Source organism: Chiloscyllium plagiosum, chromosome 27, assembly GCF_004010195.1.
Source record: "Chiloscyllium plagiosum isolate BGI_BamShark_2017 chromosome 27, ASM401019v2, whole genome shotgun sequence".
In the NCBI taxonomy this organism is placed as follows: domain Eukaryota; kingdom Metazoa; phylum Chordata; class Chondrichthyes; order Orectolobiformes; family Hemiscylliidae; genus Chiloscyllium; species Chiloscyllium plagiosum.
This window is the reverse complement of record NC_057736.1, coordinates 46,141,267-46,166,338: the sequence shown is the minus strand read 5'-3', so window position 1 is coordinate 46,166,338 and position 25,072 is coordinate 46,141,267. Positions and strand designations below refer to the sequence as shown.

General features: G+C 43.1%; 1 protein-coding gene across 1 annotated transcript in view; it reads left to right on the top strand.

Moving 5' to 3' along the window:
* col16a1 (collagen, type XVI, alpha 1) overlaps positions 1–25,072 on the top strand; it is a 357,671-nt gene that overhangs the window by 112,946 nt on the left and 219,653 nt on the right. Inside the window, exons 5-10 of the mRNA XM_043717133.1 lie at positions 619–742; positions 1,734–2,009; positions 4,493–4,573; positions 7,533–7,673; positions 21,899–21,937; positions 24,632–24,667. Of these exons, the coding sequence (XP_043573068.1) occupies positions 619–742; positions 1,734–2,009; positions 4,493–4,573; positions 7,533–7,673; positions 21,899–21,937; positions 24,632–24,667 (697 nt within the window). The remainder of the gene's footprint in view (positions 1–618; positions 743–1,733; positions 2,010–4,492; positions 4,574–7,532; positions 7,674–21,898; positions 21,938–24,631; positions 24,668–25,072) is intronic.

Sequence of the window (25,072 nt, the reverse complement as noted above, 5' to 3'; positions counted from 1 at the left end):
AGAAGGAGAGAGGAAGGAGGGATCCCAATTGGGTCTTCTTTCTTCTGCACCTTGGACCCCTGTCACATACAGGCAGAGAAAGTAAATGATAAAACACAAAGAGTAAGTTTGTCTTACTCGCCCAAAGATTCAAGCATGGTTGTGGCCTAATATATTCCCATTGTAACTTGATTATTTCTTGGCTGGCAATTCCTCCTCATCTAGAGATCCTTTCATTGCCATAGAGATATAGGGGTCAACAGAACTGAAAAAAGCCCTTGGGCTCATTGCATCCCCACCAGCCATAAACAACTTCCCAACTACTCCCAAACCATTTCCAGGCAGCACAGGTATTCATGTGATTGTCTTGATACTTTGTTGATGGGAGAACGATTCACATATTCTTGAGAGGCCAATGTCTTCTAAGGGTTCTTGCAACATATGAGAAGCCCATCTCACTGGGTTGGAATATAAAAGGTATAATGATGCAAATTGTGTGGCCATCTTTAGCTGAAAACACAAATCGCCATTTGTTTTAAAAAAAATCTAAATCACATTTCTAGCCAGTGGGTTTAAAATCATTGCCTGATTTAAAAAAAAGCAAGCTTTTGGTGAGACCATATTTTTCCAATGTTTCAGACTGGTGTTCCCTCAGGGCCTGCCACAGGATTTCACCTTCCTTGCAACAATGCTGCTGAAAAAGAAGAAAGTGAAGGAGAATTGGTACATGATCAAAATCACTGATCAGCAAGGCCTGACTCAGGTAATATAAATATAGCACACTTCAGCTCTGTCAATGCTACATTTACATAGTGACCTGATCTCAAGATAAACCATCAGTGCCCAGCTGGAATTCAGCGAATATGGATTTGGCATTAACTGGCAGGACATTTATTTTGACTTCCAGTTGGCTGTCCATTCTGAAGGTGAAAAGGCCCCCTTGCTATTTAGCAGCTTCAGTCTCATTTATGAGTAATTGGGGAGTTGGGGTTTCAAACATGTACCTGCTCTTTGTCACTGGATTGAAACCTGAACATAGTACAATGGTGACTGTTGACATGGCAAATTGTGGGGACAGGAGGCTACAGACTGGGGAGGTTGTGGGTCTCCTGCGGCCCTTATTATGTTGAGGCCCCAGAGGATCCCAAAGATTAATTTGACAATTTCCTTTGATGGGTCTCTTTCTTTTGCTCACTATGGTATAAATGATCTCCTGATGGACTGTACCAATCCTGTCTAGAGCAAATCTAAAAAGATACAAGTTGGCTTTGACATCTCGGCCAATATTCATCCCTCTGCAAATCAATTGGTCGCTATCACATTGCAAACTACAGCAGTTTACTGTGCACATGTCTGTCACATTTCCCACAGTGGCTACACGCCAAAACTACTTCAGTGGCTGAAGATACGTTACAAATGTAATTTGTTTCTTGGTCCTAAATAAGGGCAGGGGGTGGTTCTGATCTTAGCACCTGGGATTTCTGGGGTATGGAGGAGAAACCTGTCAGATAAGTCACTCTGGTACAACCTGTAATTGCTGGAATTCTGCAACAGTTTTCCCAACTACAGTTATTCCCATCCCCATGGATGCCATTTCTCTGGTATTTCTACCAGCATGCAGCCAAAATGGAGATCAGAGAACCCCTGAGTGATTTACCTGGTAACTTAGAATCAAGGTAATATTACATTTGCTGTTTTTATTGTGTGAGATGTTTAGTCCTTCTTCTCTGATTGGTTGTCTCTGTCATATTCAGTTTTCCATTCGAATCGACGGAAGGGACAAAGCGGTGGAGTACAAGGCCAAAGGTCGTTTCCAGGACTACGTGCGCTGGGTGTTCAGCAGTGAAGGAGTGGCTGCTCTATTTGATCTTCATTGGCACAAACTAGTGATCAGTGTGCAGGCAAATGTGGCCTCCCTCTATATTGACTGTCAGCTGATCGAGATCAAATCGGTGGAGGAGAGAGCTGACATTAACACTGAGGGTCAGACGGTCATGAGCAGGATCGCTGAGGACAACAAGCCAGCTGAAGTTAGTGTCTAACCCACAGTTTCTATGGCTCCTGTGGCAACATTTAACTCCAGGGTAGGGTGAATGGAGTGGGGAGTGGGAGGGGAGGGGGGAGGCAGTCAGTCATTGCAACTTCAGCAATGCCCTGATGTAAACCTAACCCCAGTGCCTTACTGAGAATGATGAGAATTGAGTTAGACGAGGGAGTTCACTCAGTTGTCTATTGTTATAGGATTCTGACTCACTGCCGGGCCAGGGGAACCAGAATCAGTCCTCCACCCCTCCGCTCCAGGAGAAAGTCTCCTAATGGGCAGGATAGGCATTTGGGGCCAGTACGAATGTAGGAACACTGGGAGGCTGTTCATCCCCTCATGCTTGTTTCACAATTCAATTCATGATTCGAAATGCTAACTCTCCTTTCTTCCCACAGATGCCACCAGGCCATTTCTGTTTTTGTTTCAGATCTCCAGCATCCACAGTTCTTTGTTAACTTTTAATTTTTTCAGAGATGCTATTAAACATCTCTCGGCAAGCGGAATTTAAACCTGTACCTTCTGGCTTATGTCCCCGAAATGTCTAGGTTATACCCTTGGAAATCAAAGGGAGATTCTGAGAGAGCGACACTCCTCGGGAGCTCAGTACATCCCACACCAGTCACAGAATGAGGCAAAACAACAAATTACATCCAATAAATTGTTCTTGTCACAATTTTAGCACTTGTCTCATGCTATGGAGAGTTTAACAGGTTTGCCATTTGCTAGAATTCACCCTTTTCCTATTTGTCAAACGAATGCTGGATGACTTTGCAGAGGAAGTCAAGTAGATAATGTTCACAATTAATTTTTGCCATTCTTCCAATAATTCAGGAGGACAAAATACATCCCATTGTAGGAATGGGGAAGGATGGTGGTGAATGAATAACATCTTAATCTCTGGGTCAGGATTCCAAATTCACATTCTACCTCAGGACTTAATGGCTGTGCAAACTCTCATAACAGGGCCAAGCTATTTGGTTTTCAATCTGTAAGTGCCTCTGGTAGAACTATTGGAGGTGGTAACAGTGGGAGAAATTCCTAGACAGAATCATAGAGTTAGCTGCAACACAAAAGCCTCCCAACATTAGAAGACTGCATCTGCAGGTTGTTGCTCGGAGCCAAGTGCTAGCCTCAGCCAGAGGGGCTACTACAGAGGTAGGACCTGGACATAGAAGTGTTTTGAAGAAGGGTTATTCCTGAAACATTGACTTCTCCACCTCCTGATGCTGCATGGCTTGCTGTGTTCTTCCAGTCTCCTGCTGGTCTGCATTCAGTTACTTAAAGCAGGAACAATGAGTCCACACACCGACTCCTGTAACATGTACCAAGACTCAAGCAGATTTTTGATTGGTGCCCATTCTTATAAGTAAGGGAATATGGACAAACATTGGATAAGCCTAAGGTCTTATTTGGCAATTCCTTTCATGGTAGAAGAGGTCGTCAACCTCCATGATATAGACTGGCAAAGTAAGCATGTGGACATGTATAATGTGGGACACCTGATGCACCTATGAACAGCCAATTAGTATAAACCCCAACCTCCTAGCTTACACAAAGATCAATCATTAGCTACAGCCAAGGAATTGAATTGAATTGAATGGAATTTATTGTCACGTGTACCGAGGCACAATGAAAAGTTTTGTCTTGTGAGCCATACAGGCAGAATCAAATAGTTAAGTAGCATCAGTAAGTAAATAATAGGTAAACAGCGGCAAAAACAAAAACACAGGTACAGGCGAATATTAAGAGTTTGTGAGTCCATTCAGTATTCTAACAACAATAGGGTAGAAACTGTTTCGAAACCGGCTGGTGCATGTGTTCAGGCTTCTGTATCTTCTCCCCAATGGTAGAGGTTTAGAAAAACATTGCCAGGGTGGATGGGTCTTTGAGAATGCTGTTGGCCTTTCCTTGACAGCGGGCCTGGTAGATGGATTCTATCGATGGGAGGTTGGCCTTTGTGATTGTCCGGGCCGAGTTCACTACCCTCTGTAACCGTCTCTGATCTTGAGTGGTACAGTTGCCATACCAGGTAGTGATATGTCCAGACAGAATGCTCTCGATGGCGCATCTATAAAAGTTGGCAAGAGTATTCACCATCATGCCAAATTTCCTCAGCTGTCTGAGGAAGAAGAGACCTTTGTAACCAGTGCGTCCACATGAAGAGACCAAGAAAGCTTGCTGTGGATGACCACTCCCAGGAGTTTGACACTGTCCACTCGTTCCACCTCTGTGCTGTTAATGTGTAGGCAGGGCGGGGGAGGGGCATGAACTGTTCAAGTGAGGAGGCAGAAGTAGGGAGAGGCGGGGGAAACGAAACCACATCTTACAGTCCCACCCTTCACTCTCGGCCTCTGTTTTCAAGGGCCTTTGGCTACACTGACTGGATAAACCCAAGTGCTGCTGGTCGATCACATAAGGAACAATCTGAACTCGTCTCTCCTAATGCTGTGGTCCTGTTTGTCTGCATAGGTCGACCTACAACAGATGATCCTGTTCTGTGACCCTCTCATGGCAGAGAAGCTAACCTGTTGTGAGATCCCAGGAGTCAAGGTAAGTGACAGTGTTGACCTGTCTGTCTAGAAGCACATCCCACGTGTTTGCCTGGGATATTGTGTAACAACCCTGAAACACACATTATTGTCCAAATAAGTGTGTGTGTGAGTGTGACAATGTGAGTGTGACGGAGTGAGAGTGTGAATGTTACTACCTGTCTCTCCTCAGCTTGATCAGGCCTGGTACAGGATCTTGAGGTCTCAGCTTCAGCTCATCTTCTGGAGGGTTGGTCCTGACCGTTCTCTCTACTTCAAATCTCAGCTCCGTCTGTCTTCGGGAGGGTTTGTCCCAATCTCTCCCTCTGCTTTGAATGATAATAAAACACACTCACTCCTTCCTTCCCAACCACTGGAATTCAACTCATCAGTCATGTAGTACAGGGAGAAAAGTGAGGACTGTAGATGTTGTACAGTACAGTTAATTGATTTATTATCTGCACCCATCCTGTGGAATGGCATGCAGTTAGCATCTCTTTTTTTTTTATTCACTCATGAGATATGGACATTGCTGGCTGGGCCAGAATTTATTGCTTATCCCTAGTTTCCCCCGAGAAGGTAGGGGTGAGCTGCCTTCTTGAATCTCTGCAGTCCATGTGCTGAAGGTTGACCCACAATGCCCTTTGGGAATGAATTCTAGAATTCTGACCCAGTAACAGTGAAGAAACAATTATATATTTCCAAGTCAGGATGGTGACTGGCTTGGAGGCGAACTTGCAAGTACTGGCATTCTCATGTATCTGTTGCCCTTTTCATAGAATCCCTACAGTGCAGAAAGAGGCCACTCAACCCAGTGAGTGTGCACTTCCCCTCCAAAGAGCATCCCACTCAGACCAACTTCCCACCCTTTCCACACAACCCCACCTTTACCATAGATTTTCCATCTCACTTGCACATCCTTGGACACTACAGACAATTTAGCATGGCCAATCCACCTAAGCTGCACATCTTTCGACTGAGTCAGGGTGGAGTGTTCTTCAGAGAATTGGTGCAGGCTCGATGGGCTGAATGGCCTCTATGTGCACAGTAGGGATCCTGTGATTCAAAAGTGGAGATGTAGTGTCACTGGATTAGTAATCCAGAAGCCCGGGTTCACATTCTGAGGATCTGGGTTTGAATTCCAGGATGGCAGACAGTCAAACCTGAATTCAATTTAGAAACTCTGAAATGCGAAGCCAATTTAATGATGATCCCTTAACCACTGACCCATTGAGTTCACTGATGTCCTTCAAGATCTGTCATCTGTCATTCTTACCCAGTCCAGCCTACTTGTGGTGATCCCTATTGTCATGTTTGAGGGGTGTTCCCAGTTGGGGGGCAGGGTAAATAATGTGATGATCTCTACAATTTGGAGTGTTCCATCAAGAAGACTTCACAATTGCTTGAGAAAACAACTTCCTCTTGCCCTCAGTAACTCAGTCCTGAAGAATACGTCAGTTAGATATTGGACCTCCTGATTACTCTTCTTCCCAGTATGATGTAGTTCTTCCAGGATTTCCATATGTAAGATGTTGTACTATCAAAGAGAGATGGGCAAAGTGTCACAAAGATGTTCTGGGTTCTCAGGTGGTTTAAAAGGACTATTTTTTTTTGTCCCTTACTCTCCATCTCCCCCTATTTACTCAATCTCCACCCATTCCATGTACAGCTTCCTGCCCCCAGTATTTCTCAATTAAAAAGCTAAACGATCATGTGGGACCGTGGGGCTGAGCAGATGAACATCTTAGATGAGAGGAAATTGAATTACATTTTATTCATAGACTCAAGACATCTACAGCCCAAAAAGAGGCCAATTGTCCCATTGTGTCTTTACTGACCAAATAGATCTGGCAATATTGACCGAGGCAACACAAGTGAATATCTAAATACTATTTAAACTCATACTGCTGAAAGAGTTTGACTCAATTGCTCTTTCAGCTAGTGAGTTCCAGTCTCTCACCACCCTCTAAGTGAAAATAATTCCCAACTTTTGGATATAGCTTTGCTCGCTAAGCTGGAAGTCAGCAAGCAAACCTACATCCAAAACCTCAACCTGAGCTACAAATATTCTCAAAACTCGATATAATTCCTAACTCTCCTCCTAGCCTCTACCTCTTACCTTAAATCTATGATTTCTGATTAGTGACCCCTCTACCAACAGAAAATACGTCTTCCTATTCACACTATTTATGCCCCTCATAATCTAAGATGCTTCTGTCAGACCCTGCCCCCATCAAACTTCACTATTTCAAGTTAAACAACCATAGTCTACCCAACATTTCCTCACAGCACAGACCCTGCAGCCTGGGAAGCATCTTAGTAAATCTCCTCTGCGTTCCCTCCAGTGCAATCACATCCTTCCTATTATGTAGTGACCAGAACAGCATACAGTACTCCAATTATGGCCTAGTCAGTGTTTTATTCAGTTCCAGCATAACCTCCTTGCTCTCGTATTCAATGCCTTGGTTAGTAAAGGCAAGTATCCCATATGCCTTCCTAACCATGTAATCTATTTGTCCTGCTACCTTCAGGAATCTGTAGATATACATATCAAGGTTCCTCCAATCGTCAATACTTCACAGGGTCTACCATTACATTACCCCCATAATGTAATTCATTGCCTTGTTAGCACTCCCCAAGTCAATTATGATTTGTTGTTGGACTGGAGTGTACAAAGTTAAAAATCACACACCAGGTTATAGTCAAACAGGTTTATTTGGAAGCAGTAGCTTTCGAGCGTTGCTCCTTCATCAGGTGGTTGTCTGATGAAGGAGCAGCACTCCAAAAGCTAGTGCTTCCAAATAAACCTGATGAACTATAACCTGGTGTTGTGAGATTTTTAACCAAGTCCAATTACTTCACTTTTTTAAAAAAACTTTATGGCTTTTAGTTTGAATAAAAACATTTTCTTTCAGCTGAGTCCTTGCGCCCAACATAAATATCAGTTGTGTTGTCACTGATCTTAGTTGTCTTCTTTGCAGTGTGCAACAGGGTCACTCGTTCTGAAGAGTAGGAGGAATGCTGAAGTGAAGACAACCAAGAGTCAGATTGTACCTCTACCTCAGATGAGCGGGAAAGTCCACACCAAGTGCTTCTGCATTGATGAGGACACAAAGTCAAAGGTGAGCAAGGCCATTTCCTCCATGATTCGCCCTTAGCAGCTGGAAGCTGTGTCCTCTCCAGGGAATACCAGAGTCGGTGTTCTAATTCCCAACTGGACCCACATAACGTAGGCAGCTGTGCTAACAATGACAAGCTTTGTAAAACTTCACTGTGCTCACAGTTCCATTTCATTCTCTGTCAAGGTTCAGCTAATTTGATCTTTTACCATGGAACTGAGGTACTATTGACACAACTGAGTGGCATTGAAGAGAATTTTCCAAGTACTGTTTTTTTGTAGGAAATTAATACAAACCTGAATGGTATTTTGAAACATTTCAGTGGAAATAGACGATTGTATGGAATCTAATATGAAAAGTTCTGGAGCCCAGATCAGCCCTTACTCAACAGCTGCACTCTGACATCCACAACAAAAGTTTGTTGCTTCGACTCCCCCTCCCATCCAAAGCATCAAACGATTTTTTTTTTAAAAATCAAGGTTAACAACCGAGTGTGGTCCTGTGGGAGTGAGATATTGTCAGACACTCTGTCTTTCAGGTGGGTCACGATACAAATACTCTATCTGCCCGCTCAGATGGATAGGAGCTAGCCCACAGCTCAACAAGCTGCTAACCTCTGGCATTGTGGCTGCTATCTACTTTCCAAAGTAATCTAATAAATTATTTAAACAGCCCCGAATAGGACACTGTAACAAAGAAAACTCGAAACACCAACAGAAATGTACTAAACAATAACAGAAACTTATTAAACTCCAATTAAACATTACCTCTGAGGGTGATGACATACCCCAGCTCCTGTCAAACGTTCCAATCATACTTGCTATTTTTCAATCAACATCACTGAATACTTTATACAGAGGAATCTCGATTATCCGAATATCGGATTAGCCGGAGGGGAGCTCAAGGTCCTGATAGAAACGTTACGTCAAAGAGCAGATTCAACCCTGATCGCGTCTTTTGTTTACAGGAACAATGATTAAAAACGAACTCGGCTCACTGCTGCCGAGAACAGTCCTGGACAGTCCAGGCACCGTCTCCAAATAACTGACCTCCCGCCCTCTCTCTCCCCCCAGCATTTTCCCTGGAGTTCTACACAGGGGTGTACCCTAAAGCCCCCTTCCCCAGATAATCTTTCCAACATTGTCCTGTACAGGGCAAAGGTGGAACCTGTCAAAATGTGTGTGTGTGTGCGCACCTTGGAGACTTACCACTGGACGGGGTTTGCACGGTGGGTGGGGATGGACAGGGCTGTGGGGTTGGGGGTAAGTGGGGGGCTGTTGGATGGGGTTGGGGGTGGGCGGGCAGGGTGGATGCGGACGGGGTTGGAGGCGGGTAGAAGGCCGGGGTAAAAGCGGATGGGGTTTGGGCGGGCGGGGAGAGCTGTGTTGGACAGGGTTGGGATTGGGGGTGGGGTGTCGTGCGCAGTGCGCTGTTGCCTAGTCTCCTGAAGGGGGAGCAGACTTCACAGAAAACTCCAAGCCCCAGAGGAAATCAATTAACCGAATCATCAATTATCCTAACGAAATAATGTCCGCCCATCTCGATCGGATAATCGAGATTCCTATGTATCTTGTTGTTATCTCAAGGAAAAAGAAAACTCAAGCTGCAATAATGTGTTGTTGAACTATTAATAATTTTGTTAATATTCACTACAACATCCTGGTGATCATTCAAATCACATCTTTAACATTTTCCAGCATTTCAGAGGAATTGGGAAACAAATAACACCGAGCACAGGAGGAGATATTAGGACAGGTGGCCAAAATGTTAATCGAAAAGAGAAACGTTAGGAAATGCCTGAATGAGGAAACATAGAAAATAGGATCAGGAGTGGGCCTTTCAGCCGTTGAACCTGCTCTGCTATCAATATGATCATAGTTGATTATCCAACTCAATGCCCTGTTCCTGCTTCTTCTCCATACCCATTAATTCTATTAACCCCCAAGAGAAAGGCAAAAGGAAAGAGAGGTTGAGAGATAAGAAGTTGGGAGAGGAACCCCCGATCTTGGTGCCCAACAGCTGAAAACATAGGCACCAATTGAAGAAATGAAAAACTGGGGATGCCCAAAAGGCCGACTTTGATGCATGCAGACATTCCGGAGAGACTTAGGACTAGAAGACACGACTGAGATTGTGCAGATTTAGATCCTGTTACTGGACACGGACTCAGTATTGGTCAGTAAGTACAGCAGTGATGGGTGATCAGGACTTGGAGTGAGTCAGGATGCAGGTAGATTTGTTTAATCTCGAGTTAATGACAAATGGATGGCAGAGGATAGGATGAATGATTGTAATCAAGTCTCAAAGTAACAGAAAGAGGATTAGGGTTTCAGCAGCAAGTACACTGAGGCAGGGTTGGAGATGGTCACTATTATGGAGGCACACAAAGAATGCACTTCCAATGGAGTGGATAAAATCAGAGACTTGGCTCAGGGTCAGATACAATATGTATAGTCTAGTCTAATCTCAGAGAAGGGTGGAGCTGACGACTACAGCAGAGAGACTGAAGATTTTCATGGAATAATTCAAAAGAATCCCTACAGTGTAGAAACAGGCCATTTGGCCCAACAATTTCACGCCGACCTTCCGAAAAGCAGCCCACCCAAACCTATTCCCTACCCTATTCTTCTACATTTATCCCTGACTTATGTAGCTGACCTATACATCCCTGAAGACTATGGGCAATTTACCATGGCCAATTCACATAACCTGCACATCTTTGGATTGTCAGATGAAACCAGAGCACCTGGAGGAAACCAATGCAGACATCGGGAGAATGCGCAAAATCCATACAGACAGACAGTCCCCAAGATTAGAAATGAACCCAGGTCGCAGTGAGGCAGCAGTGCTAACCACTGAGCCACCATGCAGCCTTCCAGACGTTTGGTCTTCCAGATATTGGGTGTTACAGTTCACTTGAGCTGCTGCAGCATTCATTGTGGTAACATGCGCCTTTTTATGAACCTTGTACTCTTGAGCTATAGAGGTAATAGTGATTCTCTCTATTCATTGCTGATCAGGAATCTCTCCCAATGGTACTGTCTGACATTGATGTGTTATGATAGGATTTATTCATACTACAACTGCAAGGCCTACCTTTCAAACTACACCTCACTGTTGTGTACTTAAGAGATCGTTGAAGCAAGATGTGAGTTGAAACAGAATGTTTAACTGTTAGGTTGATCCATTTAACTATGTTACAAACACACCTTCCTTGACCATCAAATTCTGGAGTGAGAACAAAACCTTGAGTTTCTGGCTCAAGGGCAGGGACACAAGCCCTCTGCCAATAATTATCTGAAGAAAATTTCTGGTCATCCAGTACAGTTTGCTGAATAAGCAGGGTGACAAATCAGAGATGGGTGGAGTGGGGAAGAAGAGAGATATAGCTATCATCGATGAATAGTTAGAAGCAGACATTGTGAATTTGGATGGTGTAATGAGGAGCAGGACATCAAGGGATAGGAGGGATTAAGGTGCAGGCAATGATGCAGCAACATGGAAAGAAACCATTGCAGGTGATTTGCCAGCTATGAATGGACCCATGGCAAGAGTAGTCTAATGAGCTGAGCAACCAGTTAAACATTCTGTTTCAACTCACATCTTGCTTCAACGATCTCTTAAGTACACAACAGTGAGGTGTAGTTTGAAAGGTAGGCCTTGCAGTTGTAGTATGAATGTTTGCTTTGATTTTGATTAAGAAAATGCTATTCCCCACAGAAAGAACAAGTTCTATTGTTGTATTTTTTTCTTCATGAATTCTACTATTAAACTTTTTATCTGGATCACTCTCTTCTGACCTTCACTCTGACCTAGAAGATGAAAGTCTGAGTTTTGTTTATTGGAAATTGTTTTACTTTTATAGGCAACTCCCCCCCGCCCCCCACCAAAACTGATTCAGACCTTGATGAGTTTCCAACCCCTTGCTGAATGTATCTATCTTATCGATCCCCTGAAATGGCTCGTGTTTCTGCTGGGCACCACCTTTGAGTTATGAAGTAGACTGGAAAGAGGGACAGAGCATTGAGCAATATGGAAATATGGGGCCAGGTTTTGTCACATGCAACACAGGGTGTCCCCATTTTAGTCATATTAGCATTCCTGAAAATCATAACGTTACATTAAAAGACTTTAACTGAAGCATTGATTTCCATAATAATCAATTTTAAAACTGGAGTTAGGTTCCACAGGGCTTTTCTTATGAACATGTGAACAATGAACAAGAATGGGCCACTTGGCCTTTTGAGTATACTCCACCATTCAATAACAGCTTTATTGATTCATGTCCTCGATCCCTTAGTATCTCAGAGTTCTGCAACCTCTCATCATTCAGATATTATGCTTCTCTTTTATTCTTTCTGCCAACATGGACAATTTTACAATTTCCCATATTGCTTTTTATTTGCCTGTTCTTTGCCCACTCACAACTTATCAACAGCCTTTGCAGGCTCTTTATATCCTCTTCATAACTCACTTCCTTACCTATTTTTGTGTCATCAGCAAATTTTGTTATGATACATTTGGTTTCTTTAATGAGATCATGTAAATCAGATATGTTGGAGGCTCTAGCACTAAATTCTGTGGCACACCACTGGTGACATCCTGCCAACGTGAAAAAAAAGATCCATTTATTCCTACATCCTGCTTCCTCTTCAGCAGCCAATCTTCTATCTATGCCAATATGTTATCACTTCCACCACAAGCTTTTATTTTCAGCAATAATCTTTGATGTGGCACCGCCTTAAATGCATTTTGGAATTTTTTAGCAGATTTCTTGGCAGAAAAAAAATTAAGAACCTCTATCCATACCTTCTGAATTGAATATAGTGCCAACAAAAAAAAAGTGAAAATTGGAAATCTGAAAAAAAAACAAATTGCTGGTAAAACTCAGTGGGCCTGGCAGCATCTGTGAAGAGAAAGTACTAACTTTTCAGGTCCAGTGACCCTTCAGAACCCGAGTTTTCCAGCAATTTCTATGTATGTTTCTAAATACAGTACTACTTGTACTGTGCAAAATTATATTCCTTACAATGCTAAAACAAGCTTTTTATTTTTTTTTTAAAAAGTGAAATTTTATCCAGGGTATCTCCTGTGGTTGATGGAGTGTAGAGCCAGAGGGGAATCACAGCCTGGGCTCTGTGTCAGAGGAGACAAGTGAGGATTGCAGATGCTGGAGATCAGGGTGAGGAGTATGGTGCTGGAAAAGCACAGGAAGTCAGGCAGCATCCAAGGAGCAGGAGAATCAACGTTTCGCTTTGCCAGAGGGGCCAGTGCTCACTGGGTTGTGAACTGCTAATGGCCTCAACATGGACACTGCCTGCGGCTGCCTTTTTGAATTGCTGGAACTTTCCTTGTTGCCTGCCGCCATCTCCAGTTTGGGACTTGGCCTTTCCTCCCCTCCCCTTTTGATCTGAGGTGGGCTGACGATTGTCACTGGGAGTTCACGCCCTCTCTCTGTGATGGCCGCGAGCACTGGCTCGCGCATCCTGCCGTCCACTGGGAGAGCACCTGGCTTCTGATCAAACGCTGGGGCGGTTGAGGATTGGGGCGGTTGAGGATGGGGGTGGGATGGAGGATGCGGAGGGTCTGGGGGTGATGGAGGATGTGGGTGGGGCTATTCTGTCAGTGGCGGCGCCCCGATAGTTTGCAGCCGGCCGTGGGCCTGGCCATTGCTGACGCCATCTTGGAGTGTAGTGTGTGAGGGTCGCTCGGGAAGAGTGCCAAGGTCACACTGATGGGATGGTCTGTCATGTCCGGATGGGTCCAGGGGAGCTGCTGGACTTCGTGCCCCCTCTGGGTCGTGAGGTGTGGGGGATTCGGAGTGTCAGTCCGGTGCCTGGCATGGCACAGAAAGAGGTCTCAGGCCTGAGAGAAGTATAGGTTGTGCCAAAGTGGTGCAGTAAACAAGGTTAGTACGAATCTTGACGAGACTTCTGGTCCAAAAACCTGAGCAACATTAAAATGAAACGATGCTAAAAGAGGTCCAGCTAATGCAGATTCCCTCCATTTGGATTCAAATTTCCACCCTCGGGCAATTCTGTGATGTTCCTCTGCTGTCTATCTATCTACCTTCAGGCTGTAGTAAGGAGATGGGTATGTCACCTTCCACAACCCTTCCAGTCAGTCAAGCACTTTCCATGTATAATTGTAATGCAGGAAATACAATAGTCAGTTTGCAAAGCAAGTGCCCACAAACATCAAAATGATAATCTGCAGATTTACTAATTCCATAAAACAGTAAGAATTAAGAGTGGAAGTAAGGCCATTTGGCCCACCGAGTCCACTCTGCTATTCAATCATGGCTGATGGGCATTTCAACGCCACTTATCCACACTCTCCCTGTAGCCCCTAATTCCTTGTGAAATTAAGAATTTATCAATCTTTGCCTTGAAGACATGCAACATCTCAGCCTCCACTGCGCTCCATGGCAATGAATTCCACAGGCTCACCACTCTGGTTGATTGATTGATAAAATATTGGAGAGAATTCCCCCGTGTTTCTGCAAATAATGTCATGGGCATTTCAACACCACTTATCCACACTCTCCCTGTAGCCCCTAATTCCTTGTGAGATTAAGAATTTATCAATCTTTGCCTTGAAGACATGCAACATCTCAGCCTCCACTGCGCTCCATGGCAATGAATTCCACAGGCCCACCACTCTGGATGATTGACTGATAAAATATTGGAGAGAATTCCCCTGTGTTTCTGCAAATAATGTCACAAAATGTTTTACTTTCACCTGAGAGGGAAGTGAGGTCTTATCTCAAAGATAGTGTGTGTGGGAGTGCACTGGAGTGTCACCCTTGATTAAATGCTCAAGATTCAGGCATGGGACTCAAACCCACAGTATTCTGATCCAGAAACATCATTGAACTGCATCAAACTGTCACTTAAATGCCATCAACCACTGGCTTAGACTTTAGTGATTGCATAATCACCAGTTTCCACAATAAAGTTTGAAATGTTTCCCCATAAATCTATTTGAAATGAGGAAACTTATTCCCTTACTGTGGATGTGCCGTCTCTCTCCTTGTTTAATGCTGCACTCTCCTCTCATGGAAAATTGTTAGGTTGAGCATGTCATATGAGGGGAGATTGAGTAAGTTAGGCTTGTACTCATTCGAGTTGAGAAGAATGAGGTGGGATCTTATTGAAACGTGCAAGATTCTGAGGAGAAGAGAGAAAAGAGCTGACGTTTTGAGTCCAACTGACCCTTTGTCAAAGCTTTGACAAAGGGTAAGTTAGACTCGAAACATCAGCTCTTTTCTCTCCTTCTAGATGCTGCCAGACCTGCTGAGATTTTCCAGCATTTTCTCTTTTGGTTTCAGATTCCAGCATCCGCAGTAATTTGCTTTTATTATTTAAGATTCTGAAGAGACTTGACAAGGTGGAGAGATTGCTTTTCCCTGTGGGTGATTCTTGGACTAGAGGGCAGAATCTCAGAGTAAGGAGTTACACATTTAAGACAGATTCAGGAAGAATTTCTTCTCTCAGAGGTTAGTGAATCTGGAATGTCTTACTGCAGAGGGCTGTCAAGGTTTGGAAAGAGACATTTTTCATCAATCAGGGAATAAAGAATTATAGGGAAAAGGTCGGAAAGAGGAGTTAAAAGAGATTTTCAGATCTGCCATCTTCTCATTGAATGGCAGAGCAGACTTCGAGTCATACCATGTCTGTGCCAACCAAAAAACACTCAACTACACTCATCCCATTTACTTGCACTTGCTCCATAGCTACTATGCCCCGACATTTTAGGTGCTCATCCAGATGCTCCTTAAATGTTGCAAGAGTACCTGCTTCCACCACCCCCTCTGACAGCACATTTCACATTTCTACCACTCTGTGGATGAAGACATTTTTTCTCAGATCTCCTGTATGCCACTTATTCCTCACCTTAAACTAATGCCCTTTGATATTAGACACATCTACCATGAGGAAACGATCTCACAATCTACCCTGTTAATGCTTCTCATATTGTTGTATACGTCAGTCAGATATTGCTCAATCTCCTCTGCTCCAAGGAAAAAAAAATTCACTCTATCCAGTGTCTCCCCATAACTGAATCTTTTCATCTTGGGCAACATCCTGGTGAATTTCTTCTGTACCCTGTCCAGAGCAATCACGTCCTTCTGATAGTGTGGTGACCAGAACTGCCCACAGTACTCCATTTGTGGCCAGACCAATGTATTATAAAATTGTAACATCCTTGCTCCTATATTCTAAGCCCTGGCTAATAAAGGCTCACATTCTCGATGCCACCTTCACCACCCTGTTAACCTGTGCTGACACCTGAGAAGTTGAATGGCTGACTTCTGTTCCTATGCCTTATAGTCTTATAAGGCATAGGAACACATTAGATCGAGTGAATCGAGTGAGTATGAAGGCAGTAGGAGTACATAAGAGGAAAATCAGGAAGGCAAAAAAGGGATATGAGATAGCTTTGAGAAATATAGCGAAGGAGAATCCAAAGGGTTTTTATAAATACATTAAGGACAAAAGGGTAACTAGGGAGAGCAAAGGACCCCTCAAAGATCAGCAAGGCAGCCAATGTGTGGAGCTGCAGGAGATGGGGGAAGATACTAAACGAGTATTTTGCATCAGTGTTTATTGTGGAGAAGGACATGGAAGATATAGAATGTGGGAATAGAAGGTGACATCTTGAAAAATGTCCATATCACAGAGGAAGAGGTGGTTTGGATCAGAAATTGGCTAGTTGAAAGAAGACAGAGGGTGGTGGTTGATGGGAAATGTTCATCCTGGAGTTCAATTACTAATGGTGTACCGCAAGGATCTGTTTTGGGCCACTGCTGTTTGTCATTTTTATAAATGTCCTAGATGAGGGCTTAGAAAGATGGGCTAGTAAATTTGTGGATGACAGTAAGGTCGGTGGAGTTGTAGATAGTGCCGAAGGAATTTGCAGGTTACAGAGGGACACAGATAAGCTGCAGAGCTGAGCTGAGAGGTAGCAAATGGAGTTTAATGTGGAAAAGTGTGAGGTGATTCATTTTGGAAATGGCAACAGGAATAAAGAATACTGGGCTGATAGTAAGTTCCTTGGTAGTGTCGATGATCAGAGAGATTGTGGTGTCCATGTACATAGATCCCTGAAAGTTGCCACCAGGTTGATAGGGTTGTTAAGAAGGTATGTTAGCTTTTATTGGTCAAGGGATTCTGAACCACGAGGTCATGCTGCAGCTGTACAAAACTCTGGTGTGGTCGCACTTGCATACAGTTCTGGTCACCGACGTATAGGAACGATGTGGAAGCTTTGGAAAGGGTTCAGAGGAGATGTTGCCTGGTAGGGAGGGAAAATCTTTTGAGGAAAGGCTGAGTGACTTGGGGTTTTTTTTAAGAGAGAAGAAGGTTGAGAAGTGATTTTATTGTGATATATGAGATAATCAGAGGGTTAGATAGGGCAGACAGTGAGAGCCTTTTTCCTCGGATGGTGATGGTTAGCACGAAGGGACACAGCTTTAAATTGAGGGGTGATAGATATAGGGCAGATGTCAGAGTTAGTTTCTTTACTCAGAGAGTAGTAGGAAAGCCTTGTCTGCAACTGTAGTAGACTTGCCAACTTTAAAGGCATTTAAGTGGTCAATAGACAAACATATGGATGAAAATGCAATAATGTAGGTTAGATGGTCTTCAGATTGGTTCCACACCACAACATCGAGGGCCAAAGGGCCTGTACTGCACTGTTATGTTCTATGACTCTATGACCTTGTCACCATCCTCTCCAAAAGAATTAAGGATGGGCAATGAAATCATCCCATATAAATAAAAAACATAGATTGAGGGCAAACTGCTTGACCTGTGTATCAGCATGAGCCATTACATTGAAGTTCCCCTTGTCTGTTCATGTTATTTGACCATCTTTCTGGACATACCTGTATATTAGCAAACTCAAGTTCAACAATTAACACCAAACATCTGCCAATTGTTCTGTCGATAACAGGAATCCATACTATAAAACTGAGCAATTCATACAGACCTCCAGTTTAATCTCTACCTCATGCTGAGTTAGCTGATGTGAGTTATTAGCAAACTAAAATTGACCTAAGTACTTTCACAAAAAGAAGGGCAATGGCCAAATTCTAACAGGAAGAAGCCATTCAACCCATCTAACATGTTGGCTTATTCAGATCAGTCATGGCTTTTATTAAAACACATTCTTGGGATGTGCACATTGTTGGCTTGGCAAGAGCTTATGGCCTGTCCCTAGTTGTCCTAGGGAAGGTGGTGGTGAGTTGTTTTGAATTGCTGCAATCCATGTGCTGTAGGTTGACTCACAGTGCCATTAGGGAGGAATTCTAGGATTTTAACTCAGCGGCATTGAAGGAATGGTAATATGTTCCCAAGTGAGGATAGTGATTGGCTTAAGACCAGTATATATAGAAGCAAAATTTGGCCATTCAGTCCATCAGGTTGGCTCAAGCATTTGGTTACGGCTGAAATATTTCTCAACCGACAATCTACTTCTCCTGCCTTCTCCCCATAATCCCTGATCCCCTCACCAACCCGTACTATCTATCTCTGTCTTAAATAAACTCAATGACTTGGCCTCTATAACCCACTATGGTAATGAGTTACACAGATCAACCAGCCTCTAGCTTAACAAATTCCTTGTCATCTCAGTTCTAAAGAGTCATCTCTTTACTCTGAAGCTGTGCGCTTTGGTCCTAATATCCACTATAAGTGGAAATAAATTCTGTAGTATCCAGGCCTCTCAGTATTCTATAAGTTTCAGTGAAATCCCTCCCTGACCATCTAAATTCCATTGAGTACAGACCGAGATCCTCAACCACTCCTCGGATGGCAAGTCTTTCATCCTGGGATCATTCTTGGAACCCTCCTCTAGACCCACTATGGTAATATAACGAAAGACCAAAAAGTTTACTGTCCAACAGCTTGCATGGGAATCACCTGAGCTGCAAATATCAGGAGAGCTGAGCACTGAGGTCAACTCATGAACTTCAACTATTGAATTCACGTGCAATACATTACAACATCCACTGTCTTGCAATCTCAACCATCCTAGTTATAGTAAAGCTGCCTCTGCTTTGCCCCCATCAGATATTCCCAGGACAGGCTTGGTATGGAGTTAGATATAGAGTAAAGCTGCCTCTAATTTTTTTTAAAATCTGGGAGTAAAGCTCTCCATACTCCTTGATGGAAAGTAAAGTTTCCTTGATTACTTTATGCAGAAAATAATGCTTTGACTATTTTAAACTGAAATTAAAGCTCCCTCCATGTTGTCTGCATGAAACACTCCCAGGACAGGTATAAATCCAGAATAAAACTCCCTGCACATAGAGCTGGCTATGACAGCCAGAAAGAGAATTAAGGTGAGAGAGACAAAGAGAGGCAGCGTTTCCAGCTATGCAGACGGATAAATGTGGGACAGTAGAGGGAATAACATGATCTTGACTGAGATGAATAGTGAAGAGTGGTGGAGAGTGCAGCTGACAATCCACTCGGAATGAAGTGAAGAGGCGGAGATGGACAGTCAGTCCTGCTGTTGGCACGAAGGCTGCTAGCTAGGAGGGGACAGAGAGGACTTCGATCTGGACTCTTTCACATTTGTGAGCAGCTAACCATATCTCCAACTTATCGAGAATGGAAGAAGCAGCCTTGATATTCCATGAAACATTAAAGGGGCGAGTTGGGTTTCTGTACCAACTATCTAATTGAAAGTAGTCTCACTGACAATGCCAAAGAAATATAAAAGCTGAACCTTTTGTTTGATTTTGGAGAGGTTAAAGGCTGACCTTACAGTATGCCTTGCTGCTGCGATCACACTGCTGAATTTAGTGAATTGGAATCATAGCAGCAGGTCCTTCAGTCCAACATATCTATGTCGATCAACAACACAAAATGACAATAATCCCATTTGCCTGTACTTGGTCCATAGCCTACAATACACTGATGCTTCTTAAAGCACCCTAAGGGATAACTTTTTCATGCAGAGGAGAGCACATGTATGGAATGAGCTTCCGGAGGAAGTGATGGAGGCGGGTACAATTGCAATATTTAAAAGACATCTTGATAGGTAAATGAATAGGAAGGGTTCATAGGGATATGGGCCAAGTGCTGGCAAATGGAGGAAGGTTAGTTTGGGATGTCTAGTCGACATGACAAGTTGGTTGAAGGGTCTGTTTTCGTGTTGTATGACTATGACTTCCTTAAACCGCTTGCTCCTCACCTTAACCTTAGCCTGAGAGCATCCTTCTCAATATCAACATCACACCAATTTTTGTGTCATCTACAAACTTATGATTGTACTTTCTACATTCAAATCCAAGTTGTTAATATACATAACAAACAGGGTTGTAGCACCGATCACTGTGGTACAAGACTGATCACAAACTTCTCATGGGCCTCACAGTGCCAAGGACCTGGGTTCGATTCCAGCCTTGGCCAACTGTCTGTATGGAGTTTGTACATTCTCCCCTGTGTCTGCATGGGTTTCTTCCGGTGCTCTGGTTTCCTCCCACAATCCAAAGATGTGCAGGTTAGGTGAATTGGCCATGCTAAATTGTCCCTAGTGTTCGGGGATGTGTTGGTCAGGTACATTAGTCAGGGGTAAGTGTAGGATAATAAGGTAGGGGAATGGGTCTGGGTGAGTTATTCTTTGGAGGGTCAGTGTGGGCTTATTGGGCCGAAGGGCCTGTTTCCACACTGCAGAGATTCTATAATTACCCTCCACCATCACCCTCTCCCTCCTATTTTTTAAACCAATTTTGGAACCAGTTTGCCAACAATGGCCTTGGATTCCATGGGCTCTTACCTTTTGGATCAACTTTACATTTGAGACCTTGTCAAAAACTTTACTGAAGTCCATGCAAATCACATGAACTGCACTCATCCATATATTTAGTTGCCTTTTCAAAAAAACTTAATTAAATTAAGCAGATAGATTCTGAATCTAACAAATCTAGGATGGTGCTAACCTTGATCAATCCCTGCTCGTGTTGATGAATCCTGTCCCTCAGAATGTTTTCCCATAAATCCCCTACCATCGATGTTAGACCATCTGATCTGTAATTATCTGGCCATTCCCTGCTGCCCTTCTTGAATGAGCTATCATCCAGTCATCTGGCTCTTCACCTGTGGCCAGGACAGTATTAAATATCTCTGTCAGAGCCCCATCGGTCTTCCTGCTTGCTTCCCTTAGCAGCCTGGGATGCATCTCATCAGGCCTTGGGGATTAAAGCACCTTTATGTCTACTGAAATATCTAATACCTCCTCCTCATTAATCTTAATACATTCTGGAACTACACCATCCCAACTGAAATCATCGGCTACAGTAATCATGGGCCTAGAGAGAAACAGCGCATCCCCAAACTCAAAGCAAAACTGAAAATATCAGAAGTAGTGTCAGATAATCATGGTGCTTCAACCGAACTTTGAACCTCCAGCTTCAGATCACAACCAAAATGTGTCCTGGGGGCAGAAGGAAACAAACAAGTAAAGCTGGCAAATGTGACATACTTGTAACCTTCAAATGGAAGACCTGTAAACCAGAACATTAATTTCCCAGTATTACTGTTGTTTTGTTTTGTATTTTTTATCTGGCCTGTGGGGATGTGGAATTTGAGCACGTTAGAGTCTCTGGAGTTTGACTGCATTGTTACCAATACTGGTTCACTGTATTCTTGGACACATGACCCCCACCCCACCCATTTCCCTAACTCCTGTATCAGTTGAAAACATTCTCTATTATTCCATTTGATGATTCATGGCTGACAATCAAACAACCTTTTCTCTGGTTTTTATTCAATTCATGACCAACTTTTAGTCTGAATCTTCAATGAAGGGGCAGTAGCTTTCCTTGTCATTGCACATCTTGTTAGTTCGTGAACCGATGATCTTGTTTCAAGAGTGAGAGCGATCTCTGACTGACAGCTAGGAGACTGAAGTGGTTTTCAAACTGTCTCAGAGTGGCACACATACATTGCACAGACTGGCACAAGCCGATTGAAGGTACTTAACTCTATGACACTGACCTCAAGGCACAGCCTGACCATAGTCTGTGAAGCGCTAGGCATAGTAGCATATGATGGCTCCCTTCCAGATTCAACACTGAGATTGGGTGTTCAAATATCAGTTGAGTATTCACCTTGATCAAATGATTAAGCCATAACATCTAGGAAATGAATCAATGGCTAAGAATCCAAACATCTGTTCACATCTGGAAGCTTATTTCACACAATTTTTTCTTTTAGGCTGGTAAAGCTGGACAAGGAGACGAGAACAATGAAGAGGTGAGCTTATTCTGATTTAAAGCTCCTTGGTTAATTGATTAGACAGGACACATCTGAAGGAACCTGTGACCCTTTCCTGTTCCTCAGAGTTCTTTATGTCACTGCAGATTTGTCCTACTCTACATCAAACTGAGTAGTGTCAGCAAGCAATTCCAATTTACCAGGCATTCCCTAAATCTGCAAAGCAAATCACTTCACTGTGATCTTTCCTGAGTTGTTTCTGTGTGACACAGTCACACTCATAGATTTCCAAATCAAGCTATCCTCAGTTTGATATCTCCAATCAATCTAGTTTAAACCCTTCCCAACAGCATTAGCAAATCTTCATGTGGGAATGTCAGTCTTTTAAATTTCCTTCCTAATGCCCTGAAATCAGACTTCAGAACCTCATCCCTCTTCAGATCTATGTTATTGATACCCATATGGACCTTGCCTTCTGGATGATTGTCCCCCCTCAGAAGGACGTTGTGCAGCTGCTCTCTGAATTTCTCGAACCTGGTACCAAGGAGGTAATACACCATCCTGGAGTCACGTTCCCTGCCATAAAACTGTCCAGCTGATTCCCTTACAAGGAATCCCCTATCACTATTGCTTTCACTCTAGTTCCTAACTTGTGCCCTGTCCAGACCATAGAGACACCAGTAATACCACAGATTTGGCTCTGAATATAACTGCATTCCTACCTTCAGTAGCATCCAAAATAGAAATATGATTTGGAAGTAAGATAGTTAAAAATCACACAACACCAGGTTATAGTCCAACAGGTTTAATTGGAAGCACTAGCTTTCGGAGCGACGCTCCTTCATCAGGTGGTTGTCTGATGAAGCACCTGATGAAGGAGCGTCGCTCCGAAAGCTAGTGCTTCCAATTAAACCTGTTGGACTATAACCTGGTGTTGTGTGATTTTTAACTTTGTACACCCCAGTCCAACATCGGCATCTCCAAATCAGAAGTAAGATAGACTCAGAGGACTCTAATATTGACTGTCAGGTTCTCTAATGCAGCTAGTAGTGCCTCTATGCTTCTAACCTATGGTATGACCACTTCCTAGCTACCCACATAGTTGTCAATTGCATAGATGTACAGCAGTGACTCCAAATGCTCCAAGTTCAGAAAGCTGGAGCTCAAACTTCTGAAACAAATGACATTTCCAACATACCGCAGAATGGGCATTCCATTTGGCCAAGCTGGCCTGCCATACTGTGACCTTAAAAAGTATTTATTACATTAGAACAAGTGTAATAATTTACCAGTTACTTACCAATCAGACTCTTGCCCAGCTCTCAGTGCACAGACCTGACTTACTGCTAGCTGTCTGTCCCCTTTTGTGCAGTTTTTCAACTCCTGCTCCCTTGGAAGCTAACAAAGTTGGAAAAAGGAGAACCTCGTATGAGGAAAGGCTGAGGCACTTGGGGCTGTTTTCATTGGAGAAAAGAAGGTTTAGGGGTCCCTCATTATGGGCATTTAAGCGGGCATTGGATAGGCATATGGAGGATAGTGGGCTAGTGTAGGTTAGGTGGGCTTGGATCGGCGCAACATCGAGGGCCAAAGGGCCTGTACTGCGCTGTATTCTTCTATGTTCTATGTTCTATGTTCTCCCTCCCTTACTCACCAAACACTGGGGTTTTCATGCTGTTGCAGCTGCACTCCATGCCCATTGCACTCTAGTGCCACTTTTTTTCTGCCACTGAGATTTGGATGAGTGAGCTTTCTGGCAGAACTGGATGAGACCAGCTATTTAATTAACTAATCTCATCTCCTGTCCATCAGATCTTATTTAGTCATGCACCAGCTGAGAAAAATTTTAAAACTTAATACAGTAAATTTAAGTTCAATGCAAACAAGCAATACTAATTTTTATAAGAGATTAGCTCTTAAGATTCATTCCCTTACTCATCAAATTCTCATGCTTTTGTCTCGAATATATTTTCTATTTGGTGTGTGCTGTGTGTTCAGTCACAGTCAATCACTGGTATGAACGAGGTGTTAATTTGTGAGTTAGAATATAAATCATAATGTGGATTTTATTATTGTTCTGACAGCATGTACAGTTTTTATTAGTTTGTTCAAAACAGTGGCATCATGTAACTTTATTCTCCTCATAAGTTCCCTGCATCCCATACAATGTCCACTATAAAGATAAAAGTTACTGGTCACTGGAGACTGATGCTGATTTTAGAATCTGGAACATGAGAATAGCCTCCAGGTCTGGTTTCCATGGAAGTACACCTGGAATTGATATTGTGCCTTTTTAAAAATTCCTTCATCGCTAGCCCGGCCAGTATCTATTGCCCATCCCTAATTGTCCAGAGGGATGTTAAAAGTCAACCTCATTGCCATGGGTCTGGAGTCACATGTTGGCAATACGAGATAAGGACAGCAGTTCCCTTCCTAAACAAGATCAGTGAACCAGACAGCTATTTCCCCAACAGTCAATAATATTTCAGGGTCATCATGAATCATTAATTCTGGATATTTTATTGAATTCAATTTCTACTGTGGCAGGATATGGACGTGTCTCCAGAACATTACCCAGATCTCTGGATTAATTGTGTAACGATAGTATCACTAGGTTATCACCTCCCCGTCACTTTCAAAGAGGGGAGAGCTGGTATGTGAAGCTAAGATTTAGTGTATCAATGGCCTGAGCAATTAATCTGTTAATATCACTGACTTGTTGTATTTCTCTCACAGTGTAAGTCCTGCATCCAAAGGGAACCTGGCCAGAATGTGAGTATTACATGGGAGATTTCCTTGGTTGCTGAGAATAATTCCTTTACTACATCTTTACTTTCTTTTAGATTTTCTTGAATCCTAAGGTATCCGGTTTTGGATTCACTGTTACAAGAGCAGTGAGATTGAATTACTCGGAGAACAAGCTGGGAACATTTGATCATGGAGTGCATTCACCAGATGTTATTTTGGCACACAGCATTTCACTTGTGTAGACTCAAAATGTATTCAGTGTTAACCAATTTCCAGAGGTGAGATTCTGTTGCTAATCTACACTGTAGCATAGTCATCACTATAGTGGCCATCATTGCTTTTAATCATCCCTGTTGATTAACATTAGAATGTCACCACATCTGTTTAAAAACCCATAGGAAACCTGTCCTGTGGTCTGTGACTTGCTCT